General features: G+C 41.8%; 1 protein-coding gene across 1 annotated transcript; it reads left to right on the top strand.

Moving 5' to 3' along the window:
• Nucleotides 1-301: 301 nt before the first annotated feature.
• On the top strand, nucleotides 302-15,881 carry LOC311107419 (organic cation/carnitine transporter 2-like). Its single transcript, XM_084149911.1, has 10 exons — nucleotides 302-769; nucleotides 867-970; nucleotides 1,339-1,493; nucleotides 1,658-1,829; nucleotides 1,959-2,100; nucleotides 4,501-4,598; nucleotides 4,691-4,905; nucleotides 14,005-14,187; nucleotides 14,722-14,857; nucleotides 14,975-15,881. The coding sequence occupies exons 1-10, from the start codon at nucleotides 410-412 to the stop codon at nucleotides 15,060-15,062; spliced, it is 1,653 nt and encodes a 550-aa protein (XP_084006037.1). The 5' UTR covers nucleotides 302-409; the 3' UTR covers nucleotides 15,063-15,881.
• The last annotated feature ends 3,244 nt before the right edge of the window (nucleotides 15,882-19,125 follow it).

The following is a 19,125-nucleotide window of genomic DNA, read 5'->3' as shown; positions in this document are numbered from 1 at the left end:
AACCAAAAAATCATCCTGACTTGACATTGGGCAAGTGCCTTCAGACTTTACAGGGATTGACATTAAGGGTTGTCCTAGGGCAAGGGAACTGAGCAGTCGTGCAAGTTGAGCCTGCTCTGAGGTTGCCCATTGGGCAGTTCAATAGGAAGAGAATCCACTGTGAATTTTGACTGTAGACCTCTTCATGCTAGGTTGGGCATGGTGTATTTATTAATTTTTCTTCACCTTTCTAAGACAACACCCACTGGGTGTCATGTTTCACTGATCTCATGGATATCTGGGGCAACCTCACCTGCAGTTTAAAGGATCGAGTGGAATAGGATTGGAATGTTCATTCACATAGAAAAATAACAAGGACTCATCTCTAGGTCGTTCATAGTTAGTTCAGCATTCCATACTTTACTTGAAAATGAAGGACTATGAAGAAATGACTTCCTTTTTGGGAGAATGGGGACCTTTCCAAAAGGTTATTTTTGTTTTGCTCAGTTTAAGCAGTATTCCTAATGGCTATGTTGGGATGGCCATGGTTTTCCTGGCGGATATCCCTCCACACCGGTGCAGGGTCCCCCAGCTGAACTTCAGTGGTTTTGGCCAGGATTTGAATTACTCCATACCCTTACAGGAGGTAAATGGAGAGATCATTTTAAGTCGTTGTACTCGGTTTAAAAAACAAGTGGACTCTGCTACCGGCTTTGGGAATGAGACCGAGGGATGCCTGGATGGATGGGAATTCAGCAAAGAGCAATACACGTCCACCATAGTGACAGAGGTGAAACACAACTGGATCCTTAATCATTTTTATATTCACGTTTCCCTAATCTGTGAAAATGTCTTCATAATCGTTCTCACATTATGTCTGCGCATAGTGGGATCTGGTGTGTGACGATGCATGGAAAGCCCCTTTCACCGTCACAATATTCTTTTTGGGAGTGCTGTCCGGGTCTTTTTTGTCTGGGATAATCTCCGATAGGTATGTGTTCCACTCTGAACTCAATCATATCATTAGATACCTCCACACATGATTTGACTTGCTGGACTTGCCAAACAGTGGCATGATTTACTTTACTATAGGCAGCTTTAATGCAGAACCAGTTAGACATTTTGAGAAATATAATATTTGATCAAAAAGTTTGTCAATGAATGTGGTGGATCAGGCTTGTTCACTACATAATTTAAAAGTTAGTGAAAACACTGCATGATTGATCAATTTATTTTATTTTATTGCAGCCCCAATATCTCTAGAACTTTACATCAAGGCAGCTAGTGCGTCTCTTGTTTCTCAATATTCTATAATGATGATAACACAGCAAGCAAGTGCAACATTTATTTTTTCCTCAGGTATGGGAGGAGGTTCATTTTCTTTGCTACTATGGCACTCCAGACCGTCTTCAGTATACTCCAGGCTGCCGCCAACAGCTGGGAGTTGTTCTGTGCCCTATACTTTATCGTTGGGATGGGACAAATTGCCAATTACTGTGCTGCTTTCATCCTTGGTGAGTCAAGCCATATACAACTTGCTGTAATACAACAACAACAAAAAACAGAATGAAATAACTTGTTTTCTTCATCATAGGGAAGGATATCAGGCAAATTCCTAAGTGCTTGATAATGTTGTGAGGTATTGAGCATTTTCTATGTTTATGTCCTCAACCTTTAGGTTCTGAGCTTCTCATCAGAAATGCACGCATCAACTTTGCCTCACTGGGGGTCGCTATATGCTATGCAATCGGATACACCGCTCTCCCAATGTTTGCCTGGTTCATCCGTAGTTGGAGGATTCTGCTGATAGCCCTGTCTGTACCTGGATTTCTGTATATCCCTCTTTGGTGGTGAGTATGAGTTATGTAATCTCTTGTTGTCCTTTTTTGTGTTCAGGCAGTGTGACACCAGTGCTATTACAACATATGTCCTTATCACACACAGTGTTTGGGTACTTTACTCCTTGTGTCCTCTGTTAGGTATATCCCTGAGTCTCCACGGTGGCTGTTGTCTCAGGGCAGGGTAAAGGAAGCCGAGGACATCATACGAGCTGCAGCAAGCAAGAACGGCATCACTCCTCCAGACGTCATATTCAAACCGGAAGACTGTGAACAACTCATGGTACAGTAGTTAGCTACAGCCTGTTTTGAAATGTATGGATCTAGGAAATGTGTGTTGAATCAAAGAAGAGATTGACAACCAAAGTATGTTGTAGATGTAATACGATGTGTGCGCAAAAGAGAAGAAAGTTCTGAGGGACCTAAAGTCTTGTTTCAGCTTATATCCAGACAGGGGTGGGAAAAGTACCCAAAAGTAAAGATACCTAAATAGAAAATTACTCAAGTAAAAGTGAATGTCACCCAGTAAAATACTACTTGAGTAAAAGTATCTGGTTTTAAATAGACTTAAGTATCAAGAGTAAATGTAATTGCTAAAATATACTTAAGTATCAAAAGTAAAAGTAAACAGTGCCTTCGGAAAGTATTCAGACCCCTTGACTTTTCCACATTTCATTACAGCCTTATTCTAAAATTGATTAAATTGTTTTTTTTCCCCCTCAATCTACACACAATACCCCATAATGACAAAGCAAAATCAGGTTTTTATAAATGTTTGCTAATTTATAAAATTATACATAAGTATTCAGACCCTTTACTCAGTACTTTGTTGAAGCACCTTTGGCAGCGATTACAGCCTCGAGTCTTCTTGGGTATGACGCTACAAGCTTGGGACACCTGTATTTGGGGAGTTTCTCCCTTCTCTGCAGATCCTCTCAAGCTCTGTCAAGTTGGATGGGGAGTGTTGCTACACAGCTATTTTCAGGTCTCTCCAGAGATGTTCGATTGGGATCAAGTCCGGGCTCTGGCTGGGCCACTCAAGGACATTTAGAGACTTGTCCCGAAGCCATTCCTGCGTTGTCTTGGCTTTGTGCTGAGGGTCATTATCCTGTTGGAAGGTGAACCTTCGCCCCAGTCTGAGGTCCTGAGCGCTCTGGAGCAGGTTTTCATTAAGGATATCTCTGTACTTTGCTCCGTTCATCTTTGCCTCGATCCTGACTTGTCTCCCAGTCCCTGCCACTAAAAAATATCCCCACAGCATGATGCTGCCACCACCATGCCTCATCGTAGGGATGGTGCCAGGTTTCCTCCGGACGTGACGCTTGGCATTCAGGGCAAAGAGTACAATCTTGGTTACATCAGACAAGAGAATATTGTTTCTCATGGTCTGAGAGTCTTTAGGTGCCTTTTGGCAAACTGCAAGTGGGCTGTCATGTGCCTTTTACTGACGACTGGCTTCCGTCTAGCCACTCTACCATAAAGGCCTGATTGGTGGACTGTTGCAGAGATGGTTGTCCTTCTGGAAGGTTCTCCTATCTCCACAGAGGAACTCTGGAGCTCTATCAGAGTGACCATCGGGTTCTTGATCACCTCCCTGACCAAGGTCCTTCTCCCCTGATTGCTCAGTTTGGCTGGGCGGCCAGCTCTAGGAAGAGTCTTGGTGGTTGCAAACTTCTTCCATTTAAGAATGATGGAGGCCACTGTGTTCTTGGGGACCTTCAATGCTGCAGAAATGTTTTGGTACCCTTCCCCAGATCTGTGCCTCGACACAATCCTGTCTCGGAGCTCTACGGACAATTCCTTCGACCTCATGGCTTGGTTTTTGCTCTGACATGCACTGTCAACTGTGGGACCTTATATAGACAGGTGTGTAATTTAACAATGTGGAAAAAGTCAAGGGGTCTGAATACTTTCCGAAGGCACTGTAAATTATTTAAGATTCCTTATATTAAGCAAACCAGACAGCACAATGTTCATTTTTTTATTTTATTTTTATAGACAGGGGCACACTCCAACACTCATACATCATTTACAAACGAAGCATTTGTTTTTAGTGAGTTTGCCAGATCAGAGGCAGTAGGGATGACCAGGGATGTTCTCTTGATAAGTGCGTGAATTTGACAATTTTCCTGTCCTGCTAAGCATTCAAAATATAACGAGTACTTTTGGGTGTCAGGGAGAATGTATGGAGTAAAAAGTACATAATTTGCTTTAGGAATGTAGTGGAGTAGAAGTAAAGGTTGTCAAAAAATTGAAATAGTAATGTACAGATACCCCAAAAAACTACTTAAGTAGTACTTTCAAGTATTTTTACTTAAGTAATTACTCCACTGTATCCAGAACAGAAACCTTGTGAAATAAATTACTACAGCAGGCAATTACTAGAGCACAGTAAATGTTGGCAAAACATGTTATCTGAAAGTACATAACAAACAGAGGAGAGGGAGACCATGGCTGAGTTTCCTAGACCAAACTAAAGATATGCCCAGGTGTCATTAATCCAATACACTGATAAGTCAAGGTGTCTTGCTTAGTGATTTGTATTTGTCTATGCATTTGTCCCTATTCAGCTGTATGTGTTATTAGAATGTGTTTGTTAATCAATTTGCCATTAGATAATTACATCCAAGATGGCGCTGAAAATTCTATTTCTAACAGCATCACATTTTGTGTGTGTTTCTAGGAAAATAAAAATAAGGAAAGTCAGCGACTGTACACTTGGCTGGATCTCGTCAAAACAACCAACATAAGGAACATCACTCTCATCAGCATTATCATTTGGTAAAAAAAATACTAATTCCAATGACATGTTAACCATTTTCCTCTAATTGAAAGATTATAATTTTCTTTAAATTATCCAATCTTCTACCCAGGATTGTCATATCCATGACTTACTATGGGATGTCCCTAAACACCCCCAACATGGATGGAGACCCTTATATCAACTGTTTGGTGGCTGCATCCTCTGAATTTTTGGGTTATGGAAGTATCTGGTTATTTATACGCTACACTCCACGCCGATTCACTCTTCCCTTCACCATGATCCTCTCTGGGACCCTGCTTCTACTCATCAAGTTTATCCCTCAAGGTATGAACCCTCCCACCGCACGGCCATTTCCGATTAGTCAATTTGATATAACTTTGCAAGATTTTAGACTACATCAACAGTAACTGGAATACCAACATTGACACTGATTGATTTGATGACATCATAATGATGACAAAAGGTTTTGTTAGTAATTATTTACCTACTTTAGAAATGTAAATTCTATTTCAAGTTGAAAAGTTTAATTGCCACGTGCACAGGATACAATCGGTTTAAAACAGTACAGTGAAATTCTTACTGTGAAAGCTCTTTCCAAACAGTGCAGTGATAATAATAATAATAATAATAATAATAATAATAATAATAATAATAATAATAGAAACTAGAAGAAGAACATTTAAGTAAGAAAAAAGTATGAACTACTATTCAATGTGCAGGGTTGAGTGGTTGAGGTGGGTTTATACATACAGTTACTGGTAGTAGGAAAAGTGACTGGTAGCAGGAATATATAAATACATATGGTAATATACTGAAAGTATTGACCTCCCTTGGCATTTTTCCTATTTTGTTGCCTTACAACCTGGAATTAAAATAGATTTTTGGGGAGTTTGTATCATTTGATTTACACACCATGCCTACCACTTTGAAGATGCAAAATATTTTTTATTGTAAAACAAACAAGAAATAAGACAAAAAAACTGAACTTGAGCGTGCATAACTATTCACCCCCTCCCCCAAATTCAATACTTTGTAGAGCCACCTTTTGCAACAATTACAGCTGCAAGTCTCTTGGGGTATGTCCTCTATAAGCTTGGCACATCTAGCCACTGGGATTTTTGCCCATTCTTCAAGGCAAAACTGCTCCAGCTCCTTCAAGTTGGATGGGTTCCGCTGGGGTACAGCATTCTTTAAGTCATACCATAGATTCTCAATTGGATTGTGGTCTGGGTTTTGACTAGGCCATTCCAAGACATTTAAATGTTTCCTCTTTAAACCACTCAAGTGTTGCTTTAACAGTATGCTTAGGGTAATTGTCCTGCTGGAAGTTCAACCTCCGTCCCAGTCTCAAATCTCAGGAAGACTGAATCAGGTTTCCCTCAAAAATGTCCCTGTATTTAGCGCCATCCATCATTCCTTCAATTCTGACCAGTTTCCCAGTCCCTGCTGATGAAAAACATCCGCACAGCATGATGCTGCCACCATGCTTCACTGTGGGGGTGGTGTTCTCGGGGTGATAAGAGGTGTTGGGTTTGCGCCAGACATAGCGTTTTCCTTGATGGCCAAAAAGCTCAATTTTAGAGTACCTTCTTCCATATGTTTGGGGAGTCTCCCACATGGCTTTTGGCGAACACCAAACGTGTTTGCTTATTTTTTTCTTTAAGCAATGGCTTTTTTCTGGCCACTCTTCCGTAAAGCCCAGCTCTGTGGAAGGTACGGCTTAAAGTGGTCCTATGGACAGATACTCCAATCTCCGCTGTGGAGCTTTGCAGCTCCTTCAGGGTTATCTTTGGTCTCTTTGTTGCCTCTGATTAATGCCCTCCTTGCTTGGTCCGTGAGTTTTGGTGGGCGGCCCTCTCTTGGAAGGTTTGTTGTGGTGCCATATTCTTTCAATTTTTTAAATAATGGATTTAATGGTGCTCCGTGGGATGTTCAAAGTTTCTGATATTTTTTTATAACCCAACCCTGATCTGTACTTCTCCACAACTTTGTCCCTGACCTGTTTGGAGAGCTCCTTGGTCTTCATGGTGCCGCTTGCTTGGTGGTGCCCCTTGCTTAGAGGTGTTGCAGACTCTGGGGCCTTTCAGAACAGGTGTATATATATATATATATATATATACTGAGATCATGTGACACTTATATTGCACACAGGTGGACTTTATTTAACTAATTATGTGACTTCTGAAGGTAATTGGTTGCACCTGATCTTATTTAGGGGCTTCATAGCAAAGGGGGTGAATACATATGAACGCACCACTTTTCCGTTATTAATTTTTTAGAATTTATTGAAACAAGTTATTTTTTTCTTCATAGCAAAGGGGATGAATACATATGCACGCACCACTTTTCCGTTATTTATTTAACAAGTAAATTTTTTCATTTCACTTCACCAATTTGGACTATTTTGTGTATGTCCATTACAGGAAATCCAAATAAAAATCAATTTAAATTACAGGTTGTAATGCAACAAAATAGGAAAAACACCAAGGAGGATGAATACTTTTTGTAAGGCACTGTATACATGTAAACAGGAGTAATATTGGCCAGTAGCAGGTTAAATAGATAAATACTAATGGTAATGGCAATCAGTAATCAATGGACAGCAGCGTAATGGAGTAATAAATCAAATCAATAATAACTTTAGCAGCAGCTTGGTTATGTCTGTGAGTGGGTAGAGACCTGTGGATGGGCATAGAGTTAGTGTGGATAGTCTGTAGGAGAAGAAAAGCAGTAGTTGTTAGCCATTTCACAGTCTTATGGCCAGGGGATTGAGGCTGTTTAAATAAAAGCAAATCACATTTTATTTGTCACATACACGTGTTTAGCAGATGTTATTGCGGGTGTAGCGAAATGCTTGTGCTTCTAGCTCCAACAGTGCAGTAATATCTAACAAGTGATATCTAACAATATCACAACATATACCCAATACACACAAATCTAATTAAGGAATGGAATTAAGAATATATACACTACCGTTCAAAAGTTTAGGGTCACTTAGAAATGTCCTTGTTTTCTAAAGAAAAGCCAAATCTCAGACTGGCCAATAAAAAGAAAAGAGTAAGATGGCCAGTCTGAGAGATGGCTTTTTCTTTGCAACTCTGCCTAGAAGGTCAGCATTCCAGAGTCGCCTCTTCACTGTTGATGTTGAGACTGGTGTTTTGCGGGTACTATTTAATGAAGCTGCCAGTTGAGGACCTGTGAAGTGCCTGTTTCTCAAACTAGACATTAATGTATTTGTCCTCTTGCTCAGTTGTGCACCGGGGCCTCCCACTCCTCTTTCTACTCTGGTTAGAGCCAGTTTGCGCTGTACCGTGAAGGGAGTAGTACACATTGTTGTACGAGATCTTCAGTTTCTTGGCAATTTCTCGCATGGAATAGCCTTCATTTCTCAGAACAAGAATAGACTGACGAGTTTCAGAAGAAAGTTATTTGTTTCTGGCCATTTTGAGCCTGTAATTGAACCCACACTTGCTGATGCTCCAGATACTCAGCTAGTCTCAAGAAGGCCAGTTGTATTGCTTCTTTAATCACCAGTTTTCAGCTGTGCTAACGTAATTGAAAAAGGGTTTTCTAATGATCAATTAGCATTTTAAAATGATAAACTTGGATTAGCAAACACAACGTTCCATTAGAACACAGGCGTGATGGTTGCTGATAATGGGCTTCTGTACGCCTATGTAGATATTCCATTAAAAATCAGCCGTTTCCAGTTACAATAGCCATTTACAACATTAACAATGTCTACACTGTATTTCTGATCAATTTGATGTTATTTTAATGGACAAAAAAATTGCTTTTCTTTCGAAAACAAGGACATTTCTAAGTGACCCCAAACTTTTGAACAGTAGTGTACATACAGTGGGGAGAACAAGTATTTGATACACTGCAGATTTTGCAGGTTTTCCTACTTATGAAGCATGTAGAGGTCTGTAATTTTTATCATAGGTACACTTCAACGGTGTGAGACGGAATCTAAAACAAAAATCCAGAAAATCACATTGTATGATTTTTAAGTAATTAATTTGCATTTTATTGCATGACATATGTATTTGATACATCAGAAAAGCAGAACTTAATATTTGGTACAGAAACCTTTGTTTGCAATTACAGAGATCATACGTTTCCTGTAGGTCTTGACCAGGTTTGCACACACTGCAGCAGGGATTTTGGCCCACTCCTCCATACAGACCTTCTCCAGATCCTTCAGGTTTCGGGGCTGTCGCTGGGCAATACGGACTTTCAGCTCCCTCCAAAGATGTTCTATTGGGTTCAGGTCTGGAGACTGGCTAGGCAACTCCTTAGTTGCCATGGCTGTGTGTTTCGGGTCGTTGTCATGCTGGAAGACCCAGCCACGACCCATCTTCAATGCTCTTACTGAGGGAAGGAGGTTGTTGGCCAAGATCTCGTGATACATGGCCCCATCCATCCTCCCCTCAATACGGTGCAGTCGTCCTGTCCCCTTTGCAGAAAAGCATTCCCAAAGAATGATGTTTCCACCTCCATGCTTCACGGTTGGGATGGTGTTCTTGGGGTTGTACTCATCCTTCTTCTTCCTCCAAACACGGCGAGTGGAGTTTAGACCAAAAAGCTCTATTTTTGTCTCATCAGACCACATGACCTTCTCCCATTCCTCCTCTGGATCATCCAGATGGTCATTGGCAAACTTCAGACGGGCCTGGAGATGCGCTGGCTTGAGCAGGGGGACCTTGCGTGCGCTGCAGGATTTTAATCCATGACAGCGTAGTGTGTTACTAATGGTTTTCTTTGAGACTGTGGTCCCAGCTCTCTTCAGGTCATTGACCAGGTCCTGCCGTGTAGTTCTGGGCTGATCCCTCACCTTCCTCATGATCATTGATGCCCCACGAGGTGAGATCTTGCATGGAGCCCCAGACAGAGGGTGATTGACCGTCATCTTGAACTTCTTCAATTTTCTAATAATTGCGCCAACAGTTGTTGCCTTCTCACCAAGCTGCTTGCCTATTGTCCTGTAGCCCATCCCAGCCTTGTGCAGGTCTACAATTTTATCCCTGATGTCCTTACACAGCTCTCTGGTCTTGGCCATTGTGGAGAGGTTGGAGTCTGTTTGATTGAGTGTGTGGACAGATGTTTTTTATACAGGTAACGAGTTCAAACAGGTGCAGTTATTACAGGTAATGAGTGGAGAACAGGAGGGCTTCTTAAAGAAAAACTAACAGGTCTGTGAGAGGCAGAATTCTTACTGGTTGGTAGGTGATCAAATCCCTGCTGCAGTGTGTGCAAACCTGGTCAAGACCTACAGGAAACGTATGATCTCTGTAATTGCAAACAAAGGTTTCTGTACCAAATATTAAGTTCTGCTTTTCTGATGTATCAAATACTTATGTCATGCAATAAAATGCAAATTAATTACTTAAAAATCATACAATGTGATTTTCTGGATTTTTGTTTTAGATTCCGTCTCTCACAGTTGAAGTGTACCTATGATAAAAAATTACAGACCTACATGCTTTGTAAGTAGGAAAACCTACAAAATCGGCAGTGTATCAAATACTTGTTCTCCCCACTGTATATGGACGAGCAATAACAGAGCGGCATGGACTAACATACAGTAGAATATCATAGAATACAGTATGTACATATGAGATGAGTAATGCAAGATATGTAAACATTTTTTAAGTGACTAGTGTTCCATTTCTTATAGTGGCCAGTGATTTCAATAGGCAGCAGCAGCCTCTAATGTGCTAGTGATGGCTATTTAACAGTCTGATGGCCTTGAGATAGAAGCTGTTTTTCAGTCTCTCGGTCCCAGCTTTGATGCACCTGTACTGACCTCACCTTCTGGATGATAGCAGTGTGAACAGGCAGTGTCTCGGGTGGTTGATGTCCTTGATGATCTTTTTGGTCTTCCTGTGACATCGGGTGCTGCAGTGCCTGGAGGGCGGGTAGTTTGCCCACGGTAATGCGTTCGGCAGACCGCACCACTCTCTGGAGAGCCCTGCGGTTGCGGACGGTGCAGTTGCCGTTCCAGGCGGTAATATAGCCCAACAGGATGCTCTCAATTGTGCATCTGTAAAAGTTTAAAAGACTCCTGAGGTTGAAGAGGCTCTCTTGCGCCGCCTTCACCACACGGTCTGTGTGGGTGGACCATGTCAGTTTGTCAGTGATTTGTACGCCAAGGAACTTGAAGCTTTCCAGGAGTCTGTTTGTCTGAGCCTTGATGAACTGGTACTGCCTGCTGGACGGAAGCATGGAGAACAGTCCATGTCTCAGGTGGCTGGAATCTTTGGCCATTTTTTGGACCTTTCTCAGACACTGCCTGGGATGTAAGACATCCTGGATGGCTGTGAGCTCGCCACGAGTGATGCGCTGGGCCAGACCAGACCAGATGGTTATGCAACCAGTCATGATGCTCTGAATGGTGAAGCTGTAAAAGTTCCTGAGGATCTGAGGGGCCATGCCAAATCGTTTCAGCCTCCTGAGGGAGAAGCGCATTGCCATGCTTTTTCACGACTGTTCTGGTGTGAGACGACCATGTTAAGTCTTCAGTGATGTGGGCACCGAGGAACTTGAAGCTCTTGACCCTCTCCACTGCGGCCCCGTCTGTGGATTGAGGTGAGCACCCCCCACCTCTGTGTAGTCCGCGATCAGCTCGTTGGTCTTGCTGATGTTGAGGGAGAGGTGGTTGTCCTAGCACCACACTGCCAGTTATTTGAACTCCTCCCTATAGGCTGTCTCATCGCCTTTGGTGTTCAGGCCTACCACCGTCGTCATCAACCTTGATGATGGAGTTGGAGTCATGCATGACCACACATTCGTGGGTAAAGAGGGTGTACTGAAGGGGGCTAAGCACACACAAATGATAGTCCCACTAAGCCCAAACCAGATGGGATGGCGTTTCGCTGTAGAATGCTGTGGTAGCCATGCTGGTTAAGTGTGCCTTGAATTCTAAATAAATCACAGACCGTGTCACCAGCAAAGCACCCCCAGACCATAACACCACCTCCTCCATGCTTTACGGTGGGAAATACACATGCAGAGATCATCCGTTCACCTACACAGCATCTCACAAAGACACGGCAGTTGAAACCAAAAAATCTCCAATTTGGACTCCAGACGAAAGGACAAATTTCCACTGGTCTAATGTCCATTGCTTGTGTTTCTTGGCCCAAGCAGGTCTCTTCTTCTTATTGGTGTCCTTTAGTAGTGGTTTCTTTGCAGAAATTCGACCACAAAGGCCTGATTCACACAGTCTCCTCTGAACAGTTGATGTTGAGATGTGTCTGTTACTTGAACTCTGTGAAGCATTTATTTGGGCTGCAATTTCTGAGGCTAGTAACTTTAGTGAACTTATTCTCTGCAGCAGAGGTAACTCTGGGTCTTCCGTTCTTGTGGCGGTCCTCATGAGAGCCAGTTTCATCATAGTGCTTGATGGTTTTTGCGACTGCACTTGAAGAAACTTTCAAAGTTCTTGACATTTTCCGGATTGACTGACCTTCATGTCTTAAAGTAATGATGGACTGTCATTTCTCTTTGCTTATTTGAGCTGTTCTTGCCATAATATGGACGGTCTTTTTCCAAATAAGGCTATCTTCTGTATGCCACTCCTATCTTGTCACAACACAACTGATTGGCTCAAACGCATTAAGAAGGAAAGAAATTCCACAAATTCACTTTAAACAAGGCACACCTGTTAATTGAAATTAATTCCAGGTGACTACCTCATGAAGCTGGTTGAGGGAATGCCAAGAGTGTGCAAAGCTTTCATCAAGGCAAAGGGTGGCTATTTGAAGAATCTCAAATATAAAATATATTTTGATTGTTAAACTTTTTTGGTTACTATATGATTCCATATGTGTTATTTCATAGTTTTGATGTATTCACTATAATTCTACAATGTAGAAAATAATAAAAATAAAGAAAAACCCTTGAATGAGTAGGTGTTCTAAAACTTTTGACTGGTAGTGTAGGTATTCCTCTTGTCCAGGTGGGAGAGGGTAGTGTGGAGTGCAACTGAGATTGCATTGTCTGGTGGTATGCACATTGGAGTGGGTCTTGGGTGTCTCGGATGATGGAGGTGATGTGTGCCGTGACCAGCCTTTCAAGGCACTTCATGATTACAGATGTTAGTGCTGCAGGGCGGTAGTCATTGTGTTAGGTAGCTTTGGAGTTCTTGGGATAGGAATGATGTTGGTCAGCTTGAGACGTGGGGATTACAGACTGGGACAAGGAGAGGTTGAAAATGACTGTGAAGATGCCTGCCAGCTTGTCTGCGCGTGCTCTGAGAACTTGCCCTGGAATAGTGTGTGTTGATCAGATTGTATGTGTGGGGCACAGAGACATTGATTTAAAAATCATGTTAAACACTATTATCGCACACAGTCCATGCATCTTATTATGTGACTTGTTAATAAGTTCAGGAGTAAACATTTGCTAAGGCTTGCCATAACAAAGGGGTTGAATACTTATTGACTCAAGACATTTCAGCTGTGTTTTTTATTAATTTGTAAAAATAAATGAAAAACATAATACCACTTTGACATTATGAGGTATTGTGTGTAGGCCAGTGACAAAAAAATAATTAGATAATTGTTAAATTCAGGCTGTAACACAACAAATGTGGAAAAAGTCAAGGAGAGTGAATACTTTCTGAAGGCACTGTATGCTTGCTTGTGGGTTGAGTAACAGTGTTCTAGGACTTTATCGTCCCTAGTTGTGAAGGAGACGTGTTGATAAAAGTTGGGCATCACATGTCTTAGTGAAGCAGAATTACAATCGGCGGAATTACAATCCCAAGCCACTGTAGTGCACTTTTACATAGAATGAAAACGACATAACAGCATTCCATTGGTCATTTACTTGTCAAAAGAAACTGGAAAGGTTTGTCAAACTGGCTAAACATTTTTGTTTTTCTGCAGGATGGACATTAAACTCTCAAAGGCACCTGCCCTTTGGATTAATCAGGAGACGGTAGATGTCACAGGATTTTTTCTTTCAGTGGAAATGGCCATCTTGAGTTGAGAATACTGAGATGTCAGATAAAAAAATCTACTTCCTGGGTTTAGCCAGTTTCACAAACATTTTAAGTTTATTTGGACAAGTAAATTAGTTGCTATGTATGCTAAGGAGACTGGTCTTTAACAAAAGCAGAAAAAGCAGGAATATATCCCAAGATGGCCGAAATGTTGGCCCATCAAAAATTTATTGAGATCTTAAAAGACAAAGATGGCCAGTTGAATGCGCGCATCACACTATAACTTCTGGACGGTTGAACTAGCGGGACAGTAAGCAGAACATTGTGGGGCTCTGTCCTTGTGCAAGGACCCTGCAATTCTGCTTGCAGCTTTAATTTTGACACTGGAGTTCGAGTGTATCTGGATCATCATTATTGTCATCGGCCCACGCTATGTTTAATTTTGTGGGAACTTTTGTTTCTGTCTTTGTCAGACATGCACGTCCTGTCTCTCACCATGGTGATGATTGGAAAAACAGGTGTCACTGGAGCGTTTGGATTCCTCTATCTGTACGGCACAGAGCTCTTCCCCACAGTGGTGCGCAATATGGCTTTGGGTGCCACCTCCATGGCTTCCAGAGTAGGTAGCACTGTGTCTCCCTACATCGCCTACATGGGTGAGTCTCCAGTTCGTGTGTCTGTTTGGTTTTACTATCCTTGTGGGGACCAGAAGTCCTCGCAAGGATAGTAAAACAAGGAAACATTTAGGAAAAAAGGCTATTTTAGGCTTAGGGGTTTAGGGTTAAAACAATTAGGGTTAGGGGTCAGGTTAAGGTCAGGGGTTAGGATTTTGAATGGGAATCAATTGTTCGGTCCCCACAAGGATATTAAAGCAAACGTGTGGGTACCGGAAATCTCCACAAGTCCCCACAAGGATAGTAAAACAAGGAAAATTCTCCCATTGTGGGGACATTTCCCAGGCCCCCCATGAGGACAAAAGCTGTTTTAGGCTTAGTGGTTAGGGTTACAATTAAGATTTGGGGTAAGGGTTAGGGGTTAGGGAAAATAGGATTTTGAATGGAATTCAATTTTAGGCCCCCACAAGGATAGTAATACCAAACGTGTGTGTGTGCATTTGTCTAAAGATTTGTCTAACATTTCTCCGTGATTTGTGGATCCAAATAAAGTGTCACACTTTCTTCTGATTGAAGGCACGTATAACAAGATACTACCCTACATTCTAATGGGAGGCACCACAGTCATCACTGGTGTGTTGAGCTTGTTGCTACCAGAAACAAAAGGCGAACAACTACCAGAATTCATCAACCAGGTTAAACCCCTCAGATGGTAAGTTACTGGCTGACTAGACTTGCGTTGCCAGTCACTGAGTGGCAGACCGGTCTGTCTTACAGTAGTTTTTCTATTATCCCACCTTCTTTACACAAAGTCCTCTCTGCCCCCTAGCATGGGCATGAACCAGGATTCTCGGGATGGCCAGAGGCAGAAAGGAAACGCACAGGTGGGGAATGAAGTCAACAAAATTCAAGAGTGATTCTGCACCAGCAACTCACTACAAAGCAAGTCACAAAGGCAAGCTGTATTGTAGATGATGTTTCCATCATTTAGTGTGTTTTGCTTTGTATGTATGTCTTTGTAAATTTACTAATAAGTTTACAATGTTTAAATGATTCTTGTAATGATTTACTCAACATATAACCATGAGGAATTTCAGTCTGGTGAAACTCATTGACAACCCTACACTAGTTTAAAGATGCTTATAATTTCATGCCAATTTTACCATAATATTTTTTTTATACCACACAAATGATCGAAATGACAAGCTACTCTGACATTTACATACTGAGATCAATAAAATGAACGACCCATGTATTAAATGCAACCAATACCATAGGCCAATGAAAAGAGTGTGGAGAAACAGATTTTAGGCCTACAATATAAGGAGGAAATTATAGTCCACCAACTTTCCAGTGGCACTCCCCTATTCAAACATATTTTTCCCGCAATTGTGTTTTGAAATATTGCAAAATACCTTCTAGCTACTGCCTGCTATTCATTGACAGCCACAACTCAACAGTCAGCTGTTTTATATTTGCTGCGCGGGCTGCCCGATTGCGTGATTCCCAACTGTAGACAAGGCCTATGCGCTCATAATGCAGTGGCGACCCGTCATTCAGGGCACCTGTTTTGAGCCCCACATTTTAGCTAAAAAAAAAGAAAACACATTTGGGGGGGCTTGCCTGTTTTTCATGTTATTTTGGCATTAATACGTGTCACATATCAATTTGCAAAGAATGTAAAAAAAAAATAAAAAATATTAATTGAGTTAATAAAGCCGCATACAAACATGGTCTTTCTTTTGCTTTATTGAGTAAGGCAGCTCCAAAATGCAGGTGTTTCAGCCTAGCTCAGTGCTTTCTGTGGTGGTGGGGCAGACAGCGGATAATACGGAGCGTAGGTGTTGGTAATGTTCTCTAGTTGCGCCGTGATTGTTTGTGTTCTGTCACTCATGGGGACACTAGGTCACCGCAAAATCTATGTGTAGAGCTAGAAAATCCAAGCCCCTTGGGTGCTGCCATAGTTACATTAGAAGTGCCCATCCAAGAAGGCTCAAGGTCATTGGCCACAGATAAAATGATGTCAAATCACGTTATATCTACAGTAGCTTTGATTGGACTGATCATGTCAACGTCATACTTTCAAAATCTTAGCTAGCAGTCCTCATCATGAATCAAGTCGACAATCTGCTGGCAAATCCTTTTTAATCCTTGTCATATGAAGAGAAATGATAGATAAAAAACATTGGTGCTCATCGGCCATTGGACATAAACATTACACAACAAGATGGAAATCGCAAATTGAACAATGAGTGGTTTGGAAGGAATCAGTGGCTAACTGCAAGCATTGCAAAGCAATCACTAGCCTGCTATTCAGTGGAGTGGCTGTGTGGTCCCACGTCTGGGATTAAGGGTCTCTTTTCCAAGCTTAAAATGATAAACATTCAACATTGGCCTTGCTGTCAAAGAAGCATGATTTGTGTCGTGCTCAAAACAACTGTTAACTCGGAACTGTGAAATCTGACTTCAGTGCGTTCAAGATAACTGTGAACTCGGGAAAAATGTTTTGAACGGTCATCCAACTTGGAATTGTTCATCCGGAACTCTGACCTCTTTCTAGAGCTACGACCTGAAGATCACTGACATCATCATGATTCGACCTTGTTTAATTTCCGAGTTCCCAGTTGTCTTGAAAGCACCATAAATCCAGAGAATGCCAGACTTTGATGAAAAAGTTTGATGGCAAAATTTGCCCACAAGAAGGCGCCACCTTCCTGTTCAAGTGAGCACAGCACAAGAAGGTGAGTCCAAAAATATGTTGTATACTGCTGCATAAATGATGTAATATGCCAGGGAGATACAGTGGGGAAAAAAGTATTTAGTCAGCCACCAATTGTGCAAGTTCTCCCACTTAAAAGATGAGAGAGGCCTGTAATTTTCATCATAGGTACACATCAACTATATGAATAACAAATTCAGAAAATAAATCCAGAAAATCACATTGTAGGATTTTTAAGGAATTTATTTGCAAATGATGGTGGAAAATAAGTATTTGGTCACCTACAAACAAGCAAGATTTCTGGCTCTCACAGACCTGTAACTTCTTCTTTAAGAGGCTCCTCTGTTCTCCACTCGTTACCTGTATTAATGGCACCTGTTTGAACTTGTTATCAGTATAAAAGACACCTGTCCACAACCTCAAACAGTCACACTCCAAACTCCACTATGGCCAAGACCAAAGAGCTGTCAAAGGACACCAGAAACAACATTGTAGACCTGCACCAGGCTGGGAAGACTGAATCTGCAATAGGTAAGCAGCTTGGTTTGAAGAAATCAACTGTGGGAGCAATTATTAGGAAATGGAAGACATACAAGACCACTGATAATCTCCCTCGATCTGGGGCTCCATGCAAGATCTCACCCCGGTGAGCAAAAATGACAGAACCACATGGGGGACCTAGTGAATGACCTGCAGAGAGCTGGGACCAAAGTAACAAAGCCTACCATCAGTAACACACTACGCCGCCAGTGACTCAAATCCTGCAGTGCCAGACGTGTCCCCCTGCTTAAGCCAGTACATGTCCAGGCCCGTCTGAAGTTTGCTAGAGTGCATTTGGATGATCCAGAAGAGGATTGGGAGAATGTCATATGGTCAGATGAAACCAAAATATAACTTTTTGGTAAAATCTCAACTCGTCGTGTTTGGAGGACAAAGAATGCTGAGTTGCATCCAAAGAACACCATACCTACTGTGAAGCATGGGGGTGGAAACATCATGCTTTGGGGCTGTTTTTCTGCAAAGGGACCAGGACGACTGATCCGTGTAAAGGAAAGAATGAATGAGGAGGAAGGCCCTCAAAATTGTCAAAGACTCCAGCCACCCTAGTCATAGACTGTTCTCTCTGCTACCGCACGGCAAGCGGTACCGGAGTGCCAAGTCTAGGTCCAAAAGACTTCTCAACAGCTTCTACCCCCAAGCCATAAGACTCCTGAACAGCTAATCATGGCTACCCGGACTATTTGCACTGCCCCCCCACCCCATCCTTTTTACGCTGCTGCTACTCTGTTAAGTATTTATGCATAGTCACTTTAACTCTACCCACATGTACATATTACCTCAACTACCTCAACTAGCCGGTGCCCCCGCACATTGACTCTGCAACGGTACCCCCCTGTATATATAGCCTCCCTACTGTCACTTTATTTTACTTCTGCTCTTTTTTTCTCAACACCTTTTTTGTTGTTGTTTTATTCTTACTTGTTTTGTTTAAAATAAATGCACTGTTGGTTAAGGGCTGTAAGTAAGCATTTCACTGTAATGTCTGCACCTGTTGTATTCGGCGCATGTGACCAATAAAATTTGATTTGATTTGATTTGAATGGGGCCATTTATCGTGAGATTATGAGTGAAAACCTCCTTCCATCAGCAAGGGCATTGAAGATGAAACGTGGCTGGGTCTTTCAGCATGACAATGATCCCAAACACACCGCCCGGGCAACGAAGGAGTGGCTTTGTAAGAAGCATTTCAAGGTCCTGGAGTGGCCTAGCCAGTCTCCAGATCTCAACCCCATATAAAATATTTGGAGGGAGTTGAAAGTCCGTGTTGCCCAGCGACAGCCCCAAAACATCACTGCTCTAGAGGAGATCTGCATGGAGGAATGGGCCAAAATACCAGCAACAGTGTGTGAAAACCTTGTGAAGACTTACAGAAAACGTTTGACCTGTGTCATTGCCAACAAAGGGTATATAACAAAGTATTGAGAAACTTTTGTTATTGACCAAATACTTATTTTCCACCATAATTTGCAAATAAATTCATAAAAAATCCTACAATGTGATTTTCTGTTTTTTTTCTTTCTCATTTTGTCTGTCATAGTTGACGTGTACCTATGATGAAAATTACAGGCCTCTCATCTTTTTAAGTGGGAGAACTTGCACAATTGGTGGCTGACTAAATACTTTTTTTCCCCACTCTATGTATGTATACTGTAGCTAAGAAAGTAATACTAAGTGTATGTTGTGTAGTAAGCTGTTAGTTG

The sequence above is a fragment of the Coregonus lavaretus genome, assembly GCF_964263955.1.
Source record: "Coregonus lavaretus genome assembly, chromosome: 32".
In the NCBI taxonomy this organism is placed as follows: Eukaryota; Metazoa; Chordata; class Actinopteri; order Salmoniformes; family Salmonidae; genus Coregonus; species Coregonus lavaretus.
This window is presented reverse-complemented; position numbering and strand designations above follow the sequence as displayed.